We start from the raw sequence: 17,759 nt of genomic DNA, 5'->3' as shown, positions 1-17,759 counted from the left end.
ATGGACGGAAACGTTTCAGGGCAACAGAAAGATAATTGTTTTGGGATTTTGAAAACAAGAATATGTTCGGTGTTTCCCATAGGTTTGCAGCCTTTGGGAAGTCGGAGATAGTAAACGCTCACATTTTTTTGTTCCCGTAGCAATGCTGCTTCATTTACAATGAACCTCTCCTGCCAATTTAAGAAGTTCCATTAAAAACCAGCAGAATGTGCAGTGGTGGCCAGCGCGAGTGACACCCTGGCTACCATAACTTCATCAAAAGCTGCCGAGCTTTCAGAAGTGTGTGAATAGCTCAGAGGGGAACAGGCCTCCTGCCAGGCGGCTGCACCTCACAGCGCAGACTGTAGACCTTCCAAAGACTTTGAAACAAAGGTCCTCATCAGCAGCTGTGTTCAAGCCCTGGAGCTGCTTCACCTCCAAACTGCAGCGCTGGTAGGCCTCACTGGTCAAGCTCAAATCTGGGACCAGGCTTTTTTTGCAGCAAGGCTCGAAAAGAAACACTCATTTCAAGCCTTTCTGAGGTTTACATTGACTCATGGGTGACTTGTATACATGCAAAACGTGTTTCATATTGAAATCTAAAAATGTGATTTACTTTAAAAACTAGTGGAAAATTGAACTACTTATGGATAGCTTTTGTTTTTATTGGTTCTTCTCTTCAAGGGAAATTAAGAGCCTACCTTTTTATATTATGGATTTATTTAATTTGGTATTATTTTATATTTCTACATTTCTTCTATTAGTGAATATTTCCCTATCACCTGTCAGACACAGTGGAGATCCGCACTCTCACACCCTTGTTAATGATGGTACAGCGTAGGAAGAACAGACCATTTTGTTGTTGTTTATTATCTGGCTGCACTATAAACATAAGCTTGCTACCTGTCCCGGTCGCCGTGTCGGACTCTACCCATTGGCACACACACTTCTCTCCTCCGCGGCTCATTCTCACAAACATGCACGCGCATCAGGCATGCGCATGCACCCACTCCATCACTCCATCACTCCATCACTCCATCACTCTATCTATCTATCTATCTATCTATCTATCTATCTATCTATCTATCTATCTATCTATCTATCTATCTATCTATCTATCTATCTATCTATCTATCTATGTATCTATCTATCTATCTATCTATCTATCTATCTATCTATCTATCTATCTATCTTTGCTGTAATTCATTTTTTTTTTATTAGCTTTCTCTACACCTTCAATTCTGCTGCTTCAAATTGATTTTTTCACTTCACTCAGCTTTCTTTCACGCTCCATGTTCAGCATAACACGTACAAAACACTCATTTAAATAGGGCGGTCTCCACCACTTCTGCACGTGCGCTAATCATTGCTGCAATCTTAGTGAATTCCTCACAGCAGGTGAGGAAACTGCGTCACCAAAGGATTTAGGGAAGCAACTGGTTTACAACCCTTTATTTCAGATCTTAGTGGAGCCGCCCCTCAGTCTCTGTCCATCACTGTTGCACTGCACAGGGTTTCTACTCTTTTCTAATTCTAATATTCTAATTCCAATAGATTCTTGACACTCGATAGAAAACCATTATGCGCAGTCATGTTTGTTCTGCTTTTTTGCTAAGGATTTATAATTTATTTAAGTTAAGTTCGCTTTCAACTCTTTATTTTGCTGAGTGACAGAAAAAGGGATTGTGCCAAGCCAAATGCCCTTCAACCCCACGCTGGTGTTGTGGTCACACACTTGTTGGGAATAGATTGGCAACACAAAATAGGGTCACCTCTCTAAAGTTTTGCATAGTTACCAGTACAGAGATGCATGTTGTTATGTTTTTGCACCAACACAAAGCAGAGGAGTACTTAGTGACGCTCTTGACTCCACACTGCACTCCATGCATGCCATTTATTTGTGTTTGCTTTTACCAGCTTTAAAAAAAAAAAAAAAAAAAGAAGGAACAGATTTTAGTCTGCACCAAATTCTTTCTGATCATTTCAGAAATACATTTTAAAATGCAACATATTTATTTAATTTATTTCCATTTCTTAATTTGTCATAAACTAAAAAAATAAAATAATAAATGCAAGAGTTCAATTGCATATGCAATAAAAGTATCGAAATAGAATACAGTTACCATAAATGTACGTATTTAACACTCAGGAATCATGTTGAAATTACAAACTAATTCACTGCTAGATATCTCAGTCCTTCCAAACACATAAATATGATGGCAGTGTAACGGAAATAATAAAAAAAAATTCACTAGTTTTCCAAGTGAAGTTATTTATGTGAATTGTATGGTTTTTTTTTAGTTTTTTTTAAGTGCACAGCTCCCGCGCATGCTGTCTGCAGCAGCTTCACTATTCCTTTCACAGTGTGGTGATTTACTAATGAGGGCGTGAAAAGGAATTTATTTTATTGTTTTTGCCGATTGTGTTTGTCCTATACCTCATATATGTTGCTAAAATGACTTTTTATAACGTTATGGACCTGTTTTCATGCTAATTTGTTAGCTAATTTTGTGTTTTCGTGCTTTTGTGAAGTCTGCTAGAACTGTAGTTAGCATGCGCGAGAACGGTGCACTTTTTCAAAATAGAATAAACTATAAAATTCACAAAAATAACTTTACATGGAAAATTAGTGCGTTGTTTTTGTACAGTTGGCATTTTTTATCTGAAATTGCAATTTTTCCAAAAAACCTGCTTGATCCTCAGTTTTTTTTAATCAAAATGTCCTCAAAACAAATAAAAAATGGTTCTAAAAATCAAGTAAATTCAAAGTGAAGTTCCTGCAGGTGGGTATGGAACAGTGGTTCACAAACTTGTTTGGCTCAAGTACCCCCTTTTCTCTCATTTCTGAATCCAAGTACCTCCTTTGTCCGACTGCCAAAATTTGCATCGAAAACTATTTAAAAACAACAATAGAGCAGAATCATGGAATGAACGATTGATAACACACATTGTAAATAATCTCATTTTGTAAATAAGTGGAGAGAAATAGTGTTTAGTGCAGAGGTCATCAACCTTTTTGTGAATCACGACCCTATTTTGATAACAAGAAATTCTGTTAGCTTTTGATTATTTTTGAGCTCAGATATCTATATATTTTTACTGCATTTTAGTTGAGCTAGATTTATATTTCACAAAGTGAAAGTATAGAAATACAGTTGTTTAGATTGTGTGTTGTTTAAAAATAAAAAGAATAATAATAATTCAAAAATGTATTTACATTTTTCAGATATTTCAAGCAACCCCATTTAAACTCCAGGCGACCCCCCATGGGGTCCCTACCCAAAGGTTGAAAAACGCAGATTTAGTGGCTCCTCAATAGATTCATGTTTATAGTTTTTATCATTTACGGTCATCTCTCGTCTGGGTTGGGACCAAGAGCAAGATACTAAACTTTATTTATATGTAAAAACACAGGTAAAAACCACAAAGTGCTGTACAAACATTTCAGTGTCATCCCGTCTAAAGAAAACATAGAAAAACAGTCACAAATAACATGGGAGAACTGTGGGTCGCCAAGGGAATTGGAGGTGCCCCAAATTTAGATGAAAAATGGGAAAAACAACATAAGGAGAGGTGAGGGGAAAAAAAAGCAGATTTAGAACTGAATTCCCTAAAAGATACTTTATTTGTTAATTTTCCTCTCTTTCTTTTTCTCTCTCTCTCTCTCTCCCCCCCTCTCTCTCTCGAGTACCCCCTGTAGTGCTATCACGTACCCCTAGGGGTACACATACCCCCATTTGAGAAACAATGGTATAGAAAATGGATCAGAGATGGCCATGCCTTTGGAATAAAGTGTAGTAGGAAAAGCTGGCTGCACTTGTGAGCTTCAGGGTGATACTGTACACACACACACACACACACATACACACCAGTTCCTTCGGCGTTGAGCGATTTGATATTTCTCTCCGCCTGCAGCACACAAAGGATGAAGCGTGTACACAAAAGAAGCTGTCAGAACAGTGCGTTAGTACATGGACTCCTGCCTGTATCTCCATGCTACGACGTCGTGTCTCCACTGTGTGGGCTGGGCCTGCCCGGCAGACAGCATGCACGTGTTTTGACTGACACTGTTTGTTGCCCTACGGAGCTACATTGTCTCTCCCTGAGCGGATGAATACTTGATGCTCCACATTTAGAGAGTTCACATGTCCGTCTTCTGATTCTCTTCTGCATTCTACAAAAAAACGGACATCACTCAATGCTGCTGCCGCTGCTGCTGCTTCTGCTTCTGTGTGGGGATAAATTGGTTTGTTTTATCTTCTCTGAGCACAAATGGATGGCAGATAGCAGCGTAAAGAGGAAGTTTTGATTCGGCGTGTATGAAGGCGGCAGTGTCAGAGCTGGTTTTGGGCTTTTTCTGTTCTGACAGATAAAAAAAAAAAAACAAGCAAGAAAACAGGATGATAGCAAAGCTTAACCATTTCTGCATAAAATATAGTTGTCTAAATACTTTAGTATCCGTGCATGTTTCATCTATACCAGCATTTAGCTTGTGTAGGCAAGCGTGGAATGGTTTCCTTAGGTGCAAAGTCAAAGAATATGAGTGAAGACGCCTCTTCACAACAGTTTTGATGCTCCTTAAAAAAAAGGCTGTTTTGATTCGAGCAGGCTCTCTCGGGTTCCCATTTCATGTGCTCGCTTGCATCCGAGGCCTCTTGTGGTATTTATTCATGACAACCTGTTCCTTTTGCACCATCTACATCACACAGATTTGCTACCTCAGCTTGAAGAAAGACAGATGTCACCACGGTGACAGCATCGTCCCCGTGGCAGAGCTGCAGCAGAACAATGAGCTCAACGTGTTTTCTCGCTGAAATATGAACCGATGGATCCAGCTGTTCACATTAGCAGAGCGCTTTTCTTCTTTTAGGGTTCTTTTTACGAGCATTTGTTGATTGATTTTCCACAAATTGGCTTCTGTAAAAAGTAGGACAGAGAACAAATCATCGTCATCATTGTTGATGCCTTTTCTTATGCATGCCTGCTGTGAGTTTATCTTATGGTGCTTTGGTCATTATGATGTTACTGCCCATCACGCTCAGCCACACAAAAGCTTTCAATGGAATATGTAAAGTTTTAAACAACCCTTCCAATTTACCGGTTCACCTTATCTGGCCAAGGACTTCCTCTCGTCTCACTTCAACTCGGCATATTTCATAAGGGCAGAGAAGAAAGGCATTTCCCCTGAAGCCAAACAATGCTCGTCTCTGTCTGGCCTTAATATCTTAAACCATTTTTATCTGGCAGCCTTCATCACAGAGCTTTCATCTTTATTATTTTGTAAAATACAACTCCGTCAGGTTGCCATTAAAACCAAACAAGCAAATCACAAAGATCTTCCACTGGCTCAGAGCGAGGATGAAAACATGAAAAGTGAACTATTGATCTCTCTCTCTCTCTCTCTCTGGGGCGTCAAACTCATTTTAGTTCAGGGGCCAAATACGGAACAGTTAGATCTCAAGTGGGCCACATATTTTTTGTGGGAAAACAAGTAATTTCAACACTATTGTGCCCCATTTTATACTTCTACATATACATAAAATACAAAATATGTAAGAAACTGACAATATCCAAGCAATAGGTAACAGATAACAGTCCCAACAGGATCGTCACTTTAAATTTCATGGATTTTGGGACCAATTTGTATTTAATTAAGGGAAATATTATGTAATAATTTGAGTAAAATACATTTCTTCTTCTTCTTCTTCTTCTTCTTCTTCTTCTTCTTCTTCTTCTTCTTCTTCTTCTTCTTCTTCTTCTTCTTCTTCTTCTTCTTCTTCTTCTTCTTCTTCTTCTTCTTCTTCTTCTTCTTCTTCTTCTTCTTCTTCTTCTTCTTCTTCTTCTTCTTCTTCTTCTTCTTTTCTTCTTCTTCTTCTTCTTCTTCTTCTTCTTCTTCTTCTTCTTGGTTGAGTCTTCTATCTTAAAGATTCATTTTCATTTTGCAGACATCATTTGTGTCATCTCGTTTGTTCACAGGGAAGCCCAAAGTAGAGCTGACCTATGAGAAGATGTACACGGTAACCAGCCGCCTGTCGTTCACTGTCACTAAGGAGGATGACGGCGTTCCTATTGTTTGCGTGGTGGATCACCCGGCAGTCAAGGATTTTCAAGCACAGAGATACCTGGAGGTGCAGTGTAAGTACTTCTAAAATCTCTTGGGATTTGCACCAAAGGAGAAATACAACTTTGATCTACGACATTCAATGTGATGTCATTGTGAGGGGGAAACAATCCTTTGCACAGTTTTATGGTTAATAAAATGGAACAGGAGAGCAGGTGAGTCCTCTGTTCCGTCTGTACTAATGAAATGACATAAATTAAATTTTGTAGTTTAGATGCTTGTTGTTAAGAATGGGTGGGAGAATCCTGTGTGCAATGGCTGAAAAACAAGACAAAACATAACTGAACGATAAGGAAAGTTGATTGGCTGAAATCTCCATATTAGTGAAGCCCACATGTAAAAGGATATTCTGTGTCGATATTAAATGATCCCAAAGACATTCATGACAGTAATTAGTAACAAAGTATTATCCTTTAGCTTTAGACCAATCACCTAAAGCAGAGGCTAAAATAATGACCAATCTGAGCTTTAACACAGGAAAGAACAGAACATTCTTCCTGTTTTTTGTACATTTTGTGCATTTCTGTTGTCTTTTTGTGTATTTTTCCTGTAAAATGTATGTTTTTTGGAGTCATATTGTGTATTATTTATGTTGACATTTTGCATTTTTTTGGAGTAATTTTTGTGTATTTCTGTTGTCGTTCTGCTTGTTAGCTCTGTGGGTTTTGCGTAGTCATTATTTGTGTTTCATCATTTTCATTGTCGTTTTGTGTAATACTGTTGTGGGTTTGTTCATCTTTATGGTAGCTTTGTGTGTTTTTGGAGCATTTTCTGTGTTTTTCTTGTCTTTTACTGAATATCTCTGCAATATTGAAATTCTTTGTATTTTTTAATGAGTTCTTGCTTTTGTTTTGTGTATTTTTCTGTCATTTTGTACGTTTAATTTGGGGCCCGCAAGTTGCCCTTTTCTGATCTAAAGTGTATTAGTGTGATGGGTTGTGTATCATTTTATTATCCTCGTGCTAGAAATGCTGCATTTCAGGGCAACAAAGGTGTCCACATATTGCCAAGTGTCATCACGGTATCATCATCAACATTAAGCCTTTGGTATTAATATTCCTGGGGTGAGATATTTCAAATATTAGCAAGTTATTTAAAATATTTGGTAATATTTACTCCGTTCGATGGGGATAGCTGTAACTAAATCCCATTGTCATTCCTGTGAATGTATTCAGGAAATGTGCCCTGCTCGTCTGCTCCTTACTGGATAATAGGAATGATGAAATCAGTGGAATGCAGGCTGCTTCAACGATCCCCACAGTAATGTGCAAGTTCACCCCCTGATTAGATACACGGGGGAATTTGCATCACACTCACTCACTGTGTGGCCAATTTGTGACTGCGGTGGGTTGCATTGTGCTGCAAAAAAAAAAAAAAAAGCAGCTCATCGTCGAGGGACATCATAATTAAATAAGCCTGAAATGTTTATGTGCATAAGCAAAGCAAGCTGTTTGCTGCGATGGCGAAGCGTTTTTCCCTTAAGGTCAGGCGGCTGCAGAGAGATGGATAGTGCCGTCTTGAGTGCTTATGAGGTGAGGCACACAATAAAGCAAATAATTCAGTTAGCATAACGATAACGGCCCCGCTGCACACGGCCACCATTATTTCATTTTCCGCCAAGTGACAGCATCCGGATCTGGCACTGCGGTGGGTTTTTCCATCAAGCACCGGCCCGAAAGAAAAAAAAAAAAAGCACCAGCAACAGCACTGCAGTCTCACAAAACAGCCCAGAGATGCTCGGCGTCCTTCATGTTTATGGCTCCGGGCTGACAAGGTCGGATGTGGTCGGCTACAATGACGTAGGCGCAGGACGCCGTGTAGAGCCTGTGGAAATAAAAGCAAAGAGTTGCTGCCTGAACCCATGCGTGCCCACTGAGCAGAAGACTTGGCTTTCATCCTATCTGCTGTCCATCATGGAATCTGAAAGCCAGCGTCTGACAGAGTGTGATGCAGACAGATGGATGAGCAGTCACCTGTTGTTTATTGCCGGGAAGGTCGGACAGCAGTGAGGAACTTTAATGTCGGCTTTGAAATCGTAACTCAGTCTGGGCGCCATCTTCTACAGGTTGATAGAAGAGCACGAGCAGAAAATGATGCATTTAGGCCGTAACAACCACTGTGAAGAAAGAGAATTTAGCTTTACCCATTGGTCAACTGTAATTAAATCAATATACCTTTATTACATTATTCTATATAATTGTAACTGTATAGAATGTAATAAACTGTATTGTCTTCATTGAGAAGGTATTTTTTCGGCTCCGGGAGGACTTTAATCCAGATAAGATAAGGCAAAATGGCTTCTTTGAGAGTAAAGGTTGCAGACCCCTGGACTAGATAAACCCTGTGTCCGCATCTGACCAGCAACCCTAAAGCTTGACTCTGTCTAATTTATCAATACCGCCACAACACACGTTTACTTTAGCAGCTCTAGGATTTCAGACTCTATTCTGGATGAAAATGAAGAACACGCCTCTGACATGAAGCCGACAAATGTATAAAACCAACGTTTAATAAGCATAGTGAGGAATAGGCTCCACTTATGACAGGACCAATGACAACAGCATCTGTTTAATATCGGCAAAGTCTTTGATGAAGTGGAAAGTTGAGTCATTATTGTGTATATTTAAGACTCCGTGTATGTGAAAGGTTTTAAGTGAGAATACATGTTGCCTTGTTGGTGATGTTTTTCCTCGTCTCTTTGATTCTTTCAGACAAGCCCGAGGTGAAGATTGTGGTTGAGTTTCCTCAGGGTCTGACCAGGGAAGGAGAGAACCTGGAGCTTACATGTCTAGCCAAAGGCAAACCAGAGTATGTGGCACACACACACACACACACACACACACACACACACACACACACTGTATACAGTGATGTGCCGTGACCACTAGGGTTGGTTAGGCACGTTGCAAATCGAGACCACCAATGACAATTACATATGTTTCTGCTGGCAAGGGTTAATCAAACAAAATCAACATCGTAAAACACCATTAAAGAAACTTAAACAATTATTAAATATAGCCTCCATACTCTCCCAACAAGATATATCTCATGACACGGCAGCGCATCCATTGTTTGTGTTGGAAACACAGAAACACGGAGAAAATGACAACAACAACAACAGCCTCAATCTGGCGCATCCTCAAAGCTAATCCTTCCTTTCACTGTAAAAAATACTAACAATTTTCTGACCTTACCTTTGCTGAAAGTCTGGTAGCTCAGGTGTTGGTCTGACATCTTTTAAAAGCTGTTATTTTTCCTCAAAAGAAAGTTTATCTATCGTCTCTGGCGCTGTCATCCTTAATGTAGTGTTATCCCGCCCACTAGCCAGAGAACGTAGCAGCAACAGTCACGGGATATTAATTCACTAATGCACTGTGAACGTACGTATGGCATTTAGCGTAGCACGGTTACGTCCAAAGGCAGCGTAGAGAGCTGCCTTTTTATGTAAATGGTTTTCATCTTCGGGAACTGACTGCGCATAAGCAAACTCATAAAAACACGCTATGGGAACAGAGGCAGAGCAGCAATGTGCTTTTGGGAGAGGGCGCGGCCTCCTCCTGCCTTACAGTGGAGTGAGACTGTGCAGCTGTTCCAAGAAATAGCGTTGTTTAGTCATTTGGTCTATGAAAAGCACAAAATGCTGACACTTTCAAACTTATAGGTACTGTAGGCTATCGAAAATTAAAAAACAAATCATTTATAATTATATTATAATTAAAACAAATAATCAAAATATCAATTCACCCTTGGGTAGGCACTGCCTAGTCTACCCTGACTGCATGTCACTGACTGTATATCTTTATACTAATCCCCTTTATTAGTATTAAACATTGAGCCACTTCAATGTTTTTTTTTTTATTCAGAGTAAGTTATTTTATTTGTGTGGCTCAGTGTTTTGCTCCCCATCAATAAATAAAGTGTTTTCAGTTACAATGAAAGAAAACGAGCCTGGATATTTATTTTGATGAGGTGTTTTTGCCCTCCACTCACTAGTCTGTCTCATGAGAATTAAGATCTGTGGGTAAATAATATACCACTGCTGATGAATGACTCAGTTATCTTCATAGGAAATTAAACAAGTGACAAAAACTGCAGCGAGACACTTTATTAAACTGTATTTTCTTTTTTTTTTTTCTTTTCTTCTTCTTCTTCGTTTCCAAAAGGGAGAAATTCCAAACTGTCCTGTCGTTATGAAACACATACAAATTGAGGTACGATATTTTGAGCCAGCTTTTAATTACAGCTGCGTTAAAAGGTAGGAAGATGAGCGGACAAGGCCATTATTAGCACAGAGAGAAATGGCTCCTAATGTCGTAGCAGGTACGACTGAGCAGGAAGAGGACTTAATTGTCGCAGTGTTTTTTTAATAATAACTTATCCGAAGGTATTTGAAGTGCCCGTTGATGGATTGGAGGCACTGGATATGTGCTAATGAAGCCAATTTAGTGATTAAAGTCAAATCATTGTTACACAGAGATTTACTATGAATACACTCCCTGAGTCTCTTTTTTTTTTTTTTTTTTTTTTTTTGGCAGAACAAACACCCCAAAGCTTTTATCTTTGCTTATCAGTTCTTTAAGGATCCCGGCTTGTCCTAGTTTGTGGTCACAGGTGTTGGTTTGTTGTGATGGCAGATTTGTATGATATGATATGTAATGGAGTGCAAATGAATCATTAGGAGGAGCAATGTTCAGGAAATACTGTAGCTGGACACCATTCAGACTTCAGTGTATTTATCAAAACCCTACAATACATCAGACATAGGCAACAGGTGGCCTGAGGACAAGATATTCTTTTTTTTTTTTTTTTTTTTTTTAATTTAGCGCACAAAAAACAACAACATTTAAGGTGCAAGGAGGGAACGAAGCCCAAAGAGCTTGTATAAAAGCTCCACCCCTTTCAATAAACGCAAACAATTTAAAATGTGGCCCTAAATCTGTTTTTGTATGGCTTCCAGAGTAAATGCTCATAATGATGGCAAAAATGCACAAAATGACAAAAAGATTCACAAAATGACAGTAAAAATATGCAAAATCACTGCAAAAACTCAATAAACGTAGACAATAACATACAATAGGAGAGGAAAAATGCACAAAACAACAACAGAAATACATAAAAGTACTCCCAAAACCCCAAAATATACGAAAAAGTAAAAAGAGATAAAGAACAACATATAAAATTATGGAAAAAATATACAAAATGAAAACAAAAATACAACTACAAGAACAAACAAAATGACAATCAAGATACTCAAAACAACAAAAATGAACAAAAAGACCTTAATCTATTTTTTATGGCCGCCAAAGTAAATGCTCAAAATGATGTAAAAAAATGCACAAAATGACGTTAAAAACGCACGTAATGACAAAAACTCAATAAACGTAGACAATAACATACAATAGGAGAGGAAAAATGCACAAAACAACAACAGAAATACATGAAAATACTCCCCAAACCCCCAACATATACAAAACAGTACGAGAAAAAAAAAAAAAAAACATACAAAATTACGGAAAAAATACGCAAAATGAAAACAAAAATACAAAATTACTCATAACAACTGCAAAAACAGACAAGATTAATATTCTAAAAAATGACATGAATGTTGATCATGTGGATCAACTGGACTCCACTGTGGTCATCTCAGCGCTGTATGGACCAAACTATTTGACAACATTGTTTTTCGGCTTTGGGAGCCTTTTCTCTGGTAAAAGTAAATCTGAACGCTGTAGTAAACCAAAACAGTTTGGACAATGTGATACTTCTGGCTTAGTGGGAACCATTTTGAGAAGGCCCTTTATTATCCCAACATGGCTGTGCTACAATATTGATTGTATTTTAGTGTATTCAAATCATCTTCCTTAAGGCCTGAACCGCACTGAAGAGTTAGTAGATTTCTCTTTAGCAAAGTCAGATGCGAGATGTGCTTGAAGAGTTTAATGGTAGCACACTTCTACGAAGACAAGTGTCACAACATCTACAGAAGCTTTGCAAATCACTCCTACACTGCTTAACTGTCAAAACAAAGCTGAACACAGCCCCCGCAGTTTGTCCTGAGTACAGTTTATACATGGGACTGATATCAGTTGCTGAAAAAATGCTGATGTGGAGTTGCAAAAACACTTAAAACTGCGACTAAAGGAAACAAAGGTCCGATAACTATTGCTGACCAATATCTTGTCCTTGATACGCACTACATGCATGTTAAAAGTGTTCAAATCCAAGCACAAAATTGATGATTTTCTACATTTAAAAAAAAAAAAAAAAAAAAGCATTAGAGTATTTTTGTTCCATTTATGGCTCCTGAAGTAACATGAATCAGACAAATCATATTCTAGACCAGACTCTGACAACTTTTTCCACAGCAGGATGCATAACAATGTGAAATTCAGATACAAAGGCCACATTGCCAACATTATTTTAAAATCTAATAATGAAAGCAAGGAAGTTCTGTATGCGTGTGTGTGTGTGTGTGTGTGTGTGTGTGTGTGTGTGTGTGTGTGTGTGTGTGTGTGTGTGTGTTTGTGGAGCGAATATCTCCCCGACACGGTGTCTGTTGGACATGAGACTTTGTTAACGACTTCCACATACCCCAAGTGTGTGCATTCGTTATTTTGGAGTAATTTGGTGTTATAAAACGTTCAAAACGTTCATTTTAATTTTAAAATTACATTTCCCTCTCGGTAATGAGCTCAGTGTTGAGCGCACTTCTTCCGGTTCCGGTTCATCGGTTCATGACGTCACTGTGTCGCAGTTTGTTTGAGTTGTACTGCTAAAAGTTATTTAAAGGGGACATATCATGGTTTTAAATCCTTCCTTTTTACATATAAATCATACAGTTATGGTCTATATAAAGCTGAACTGCACTGCTTGGGTCTGAATTCCTCATTATTATAACTCCACCCCTTTTCTACCCCTTTTCTGATGTGCTTCTGAGAGCAACTCGTTTTGGTGCGGTCTCTTTAAATGCAAATGAGACACTCCATACCACGCCCCCTCTTCAGGTGACACTCGGTTCAACTCCACCCTGCTCGGCCATTTTTGTAGTTTGATAGAAGAGATACGGTTATGTAGCGGCGCATAAACTTTTTATTCAGAGGTTATTTACAAAATGTCAACAACAGAAGACTTGTCCATCCAGCTTTACATGTTCAAGCCAGAGTCTGACCCAGCGGAGTGAGATGAAAATTAAGATGGTGAACCTGCAGAACCCTAACAAGTGAGCTAACACAAGCACCGAGCTAACGCTAGCGCCAAGCTAACGTCTCGAAATGCATTTTAATACAGTCTTTTCAAAGACAAAAACGGCAAAATGAAAACTTTAGACTTAAATTAAATCACGTAGGTCATATCATCAAGGATCTAAAACGATCACACAGCACTAACATATGAAGTCTGAAGACGGTGCAACTGCTAATGCTAACAAAACAATGACAGGGATGTCTTATCATCACACTTTTTAGCATTATTTACAGCTTACCGAAGTGCTCTGTTCGTCGTCTCCAAAAAAGGAATTGAACCCTCAATCAGACGAAGTCTTTCGGCAAATCCTTCTTTATACTGGTGGAGGTTGCAGAAGCAGTCATCCTTGAAGTGCTTCACGCACACAAAAATGACCTTACCCACAGATGTGGGTACATTTCCGTGAAAAATAAAACTCAACCAGGCACTTCGAAAAGGTTCTGATGCTGGGAGACGTTGTAATGAAGCGTGTGGGTTACTACATCCAACAACCAAACATTTTGACTTATCCTCTCGTAACTTCTGCTGGACCTGGAGTTGATGTCCTAATTTGGCAGTTCCGCTGCAAATACTGTGATGTAATAGTTCAAAAAACGTAATAGAGAATAGAAAAATCAAAACAGATTGAAAAATATCAGCAAAACAGAATATAAAGATATCTACGTAGCACCTGAAGAGACTAATTAGATTTTTTCTGTACTTCTAAGCACTCTAAATATACAACAAAATGCATTTAAGGGCTAAAAAAGTGGATTTAGCATGATATGTCCCCTTTAACTTAAATTATTCCCATGACCCCAAACTTCCTTCAATCCGCGGGTCACAGAGTCCACTTCCTGCTCCGTCTCCATGACTGTGGGCGGCGGCTTTGCTGACAGCCCATAGCCGACCATATCACAAACTATCTGCTTCTTCTTTAGAATAATGACCAATCTGAACATTAATACATGGAAGTCATTTTGTGTTTTTTTCCAAATATTTTTTTTTATTTTGTCTAGTTTTTGTGTGTGTTTTTCTATCCTGTGGGTTTTTGTTGTTTGGTATGATTTCCTGCTGTTTTGTGTCTTTCTGTTGTTTTCTGTCTATTTTTCTGTCCTTATGTGTATCAATGATGTCTTTTGTTAGTTTTTGAGGAATTGTGTGTACTGTAATCACAGTACAGTACTTTTTGTTTATTTTTGTTATCATTTTGTGCATTTCTGTTGTTGTTTTGTGTCTGCAGTCTTTTCGTGTATTTATTTTTGAGCCTGCACAACATTAAACTTCTAGATAGTGCAAAGAGTTCAGGAGAGGCTGCTGACATGTATTATTGGCATATAAGAAATATGAAGGGGTACTGTAACTTATGACATGGCAATTTTTGAACAGACTAAACATGGTTGGAACGTGATACTTTAGAAATGATATTGATGATAACTGATCTTTTCATTTGATGTGGATGGATGATGTTAGCTAAATAAAAACCATATTTAAATTTTCTAAGGGTGCACCTCATGAAGACAGATGGGACTTGAGCAATGGCAGCCTGTTCTAACATTTCTTGATAAGTTCATTTAAACCCACTTAAAAGTAATAATAATAGGATAATTGGGTTGGCAGGGAGGATTGGATTTTGATAATCACCATTTTTAGTGCTGTAGTTGGCAAGCAATGCAAAGTAAAATGAAACAATCAATCGTTTTTTGTTTTTTTTTTTAAATCAAACAGATATACTGTACATATACTGTAACTAAAGTATTTAATGCAAAAGTTTAACTGCCCAGAGTTCCTGTCCACAATGTTGCTTCACTTGCCGACTCAAACATGCATAAATGGAGGAATAATGAGCCGTTTGTTGGTAGAGAATGTGAATTTATTTGAATTTATTGATTATGTAAAAGGAACAATGCACATTAATAAACAGGCATGCTGTAAATGAGCCAGAGTTAGCCAAAAGAGGCTCGTTTTCTTGAGTAAATCAAACCTTTGAAAGTCTGCCGCTGCTGTCTGCTGATGCTCAGCGAAAAGGGTTGAAGAATTGATCGAACATGTTTTTAGAGGAAGGCATTATTTTACATGGATTAGTGTGGCATGATGATTAACGATTAGTGTTTGTGACTCAGTTTGTGATGTTTTCATTCTGCTGAGGTCTCCGTGGGAGTTTCTGCCATCGGGCTTTTTTTTTTTTCTGAGCAGCTGCAAATTGAAGTCAACACCACTTTAGTGCAGCCACTGTTGCACTTGCCTACTCAGACTAGTGCTGAGTCATTATGCACGGAGGTCAGTACAGGTAATAATGCTTGCAGCTATGACTATATACCACACGCTTTTAACTTGTCTGTCATTTGCATCTTTTTTTTTTAATTTTTTTTTTTTTTTTGAGGGTGGGGTTGAATCTTAAGCAGAAATCAAAGTTAAAAGCATTGCAGAGCTCTGCTTCCCAAGATAGTATTTTTTTTTTCCCCTCTGGTGATCTGAGACACTGTAGGTTTCTCTGAAGGGTTGCAGTACTAGAAAACACACACTGGGATCAAAACACTGTGCACCACTGAGACACACACACACACACACACACACACACACACACACACACACACACACACACACACACACACACACACACAGACACCACCCCTCCACCCACCACCCATCCCCTGCAGTTTCGATGCTTGGCAAAAAGACAAGCTCACTACCCGTATTCATTTTATAAAGATGAAAACACAATCGATACAGTGAGCCAGGAATTGGAAGTCATTTTCATTAGAGCTGCTGGGAGTTGTGCAGTCATTACCCGCAGATAGCACAGGGGGCCTCGGCTGCAGGCGGCCATTTGTATTCCACACCATCTTTATGGCTCACACATGCTGTCAGAATGAGATGTAAAATTTAGTAACTCCTGGTTGGTCACATTCATCCTGTCTTCCCCTTAAAACTCACTTGTTTTTGCTGTTAAGCTTCAACTATTATTACCTATTTTCATTCCTTGGGCTTGTTTTTCATTCACCTCATAACCAAATGTTTCCTAATGGAGGGAAACAAGTTAAAAATCTGCAACGAAATGCAACGAGAGACCATCAGCACACGCTCAGGGGAAATAACTGTAGCTGGCAGTGGCTGCTGGAAGTAGCCACGTTGAAATAGAGGTGTTTTGTCTTTGTCTTTTCTTCTCACCCCTCAGTGACTCTGGGCACTTTGAGCCTATTGTCATAAAAATGGAGCTTGTCACCCCGCTGCGAAACGCAGTCAAGGTGGAGAGGCGAACAAAGACGTACACTCAGTGGGAACACACCTACACAGAAACTCTCATAAGTATACGACCACGTCCAACCTGCAATTTCAAGACAAAGCCACCTCTCAGTTATTGTTGCTTTTCACAGTTCACAATGGGGGAAATGTCATTTACATCCAATGTGATTAGTTATGTCTTCGCACTTCTCAACAGGAATGATTTTAAAGAAAGTGGTGATCTGAAAAAATACATTAGTGTGGGGTGCCGATTGTAAAGTTGCACATGCTAAAATAAACGGCAACCTTTTACAACATTTAGCAACAAACCAAGTTTAAAAAAACGTATGTGAATTTTTTTTATGTTACTTTTGAGCAGATTTACAGCAATATTTGTGAAAATAGTGATTTTTAAAGTCAAATGTGAAATCTAAATGTCACATTTTAAATCTAAATGTTAAATTCTAACTCTAAATGGTAAATGTATTAGATATTTAGTTTCACTCGTGACATTTATAGTTAACATTTAAAATTTATATTTAACATTTACATTTAGATTTAATATTTAACATTTACATTTAATCTCACAAATATTGCTCCCAAAAAATAGTCACTTTCAGACTGTTCCTGAACACAGGCTGTTTTTTGGGCCTTCATGCATATAAACGAGTGGGCGTTCTTTATCATAGCAGCAGGAGAGAAAATCATTAACAGTCACTTTCTTCCTATCCTTACCTCTTCTGACAACAGAAATAATCCATTTAAGATGACAGTCCATTGCTTTGTCATAGTGCTGCGTCGCATTGGGTCACAAACACGTCAGATCATCCCATAAAGGGGATACGAGGTGACATAACGTCTGCTAAAAATGAAACTGATTGTGAGCACTCACTCTGCTCTTTGGATTATCTTTAAACTGAACGTAAAGATATTACCTGTGATGTTAACTATAATATCAACCTGCCTTCGCTATGTTTGTTTTACCTGTGAGGTAGTTTGAGAAAGAGGAGCTCACATTCTTATGTAGGGTAGGAGGAGTCAGGATTGTCAGGAGGAGGAGTTTCATTATGACGTATTAGTGGGGAAAAATCCAACTGGCCCGTTTGGAGGTGACTTTTTACAAACTGTGGAATAACAAGGGAGGATAAAATGATGTATATCACTGTAACAAAACCATTGTAAAGTGATTTCTTTCACAATACTGCCCCTTTAA

General features: G+C 38.5%; 1 protein-coding gene across 6 annotated transcripts in view; it reads left to right on the top strand.

Moving 5' to 3' along the window:
• cadm1a (cell adhesion molecule 1a) overlaps positions 1–17,759 on the top strand; it is a 540,780-nt gene that overhangs the window by 465,140 nt on the left and 57,881 nt on the right. For all 6 annotated transcript variants that reach the window (XM_028466274.1, XM_028466270.1, XM_028466273.1 and 3 more), the window contains 2 exons: positions 5,956–6,114; positions 8,812–8,908. In XM_028466274.1, the coding sequence (XP_028322075.1) occupies positions 5,956–6,114; positions 8,812–8,908 (256 nt within the window). The remainder of the gene's footprint in view (positions 1–5,955; positions 6,115–8,811; positions 8,909–17,759) is intronic.

Source organism: Gouania willdenowi, chromosome 14 (assembly GCF_900634775.1).
Source record: "Gouania willdenowi chromosome 14, fGouWil2.1, whole genome shotgun sequence".
Lineage (NCBI taxonomy): Eukaryota > Metazoa > Chordata > Actinopteri > Blenniiformes > Gobiesocidae > Gouania > Gouania willdenowi.
The sequence above is the reverse complement of the archived record's forward strand: the minus strand, read 5'-3'. Positions and strand labels throughout refer to the sequence as shown.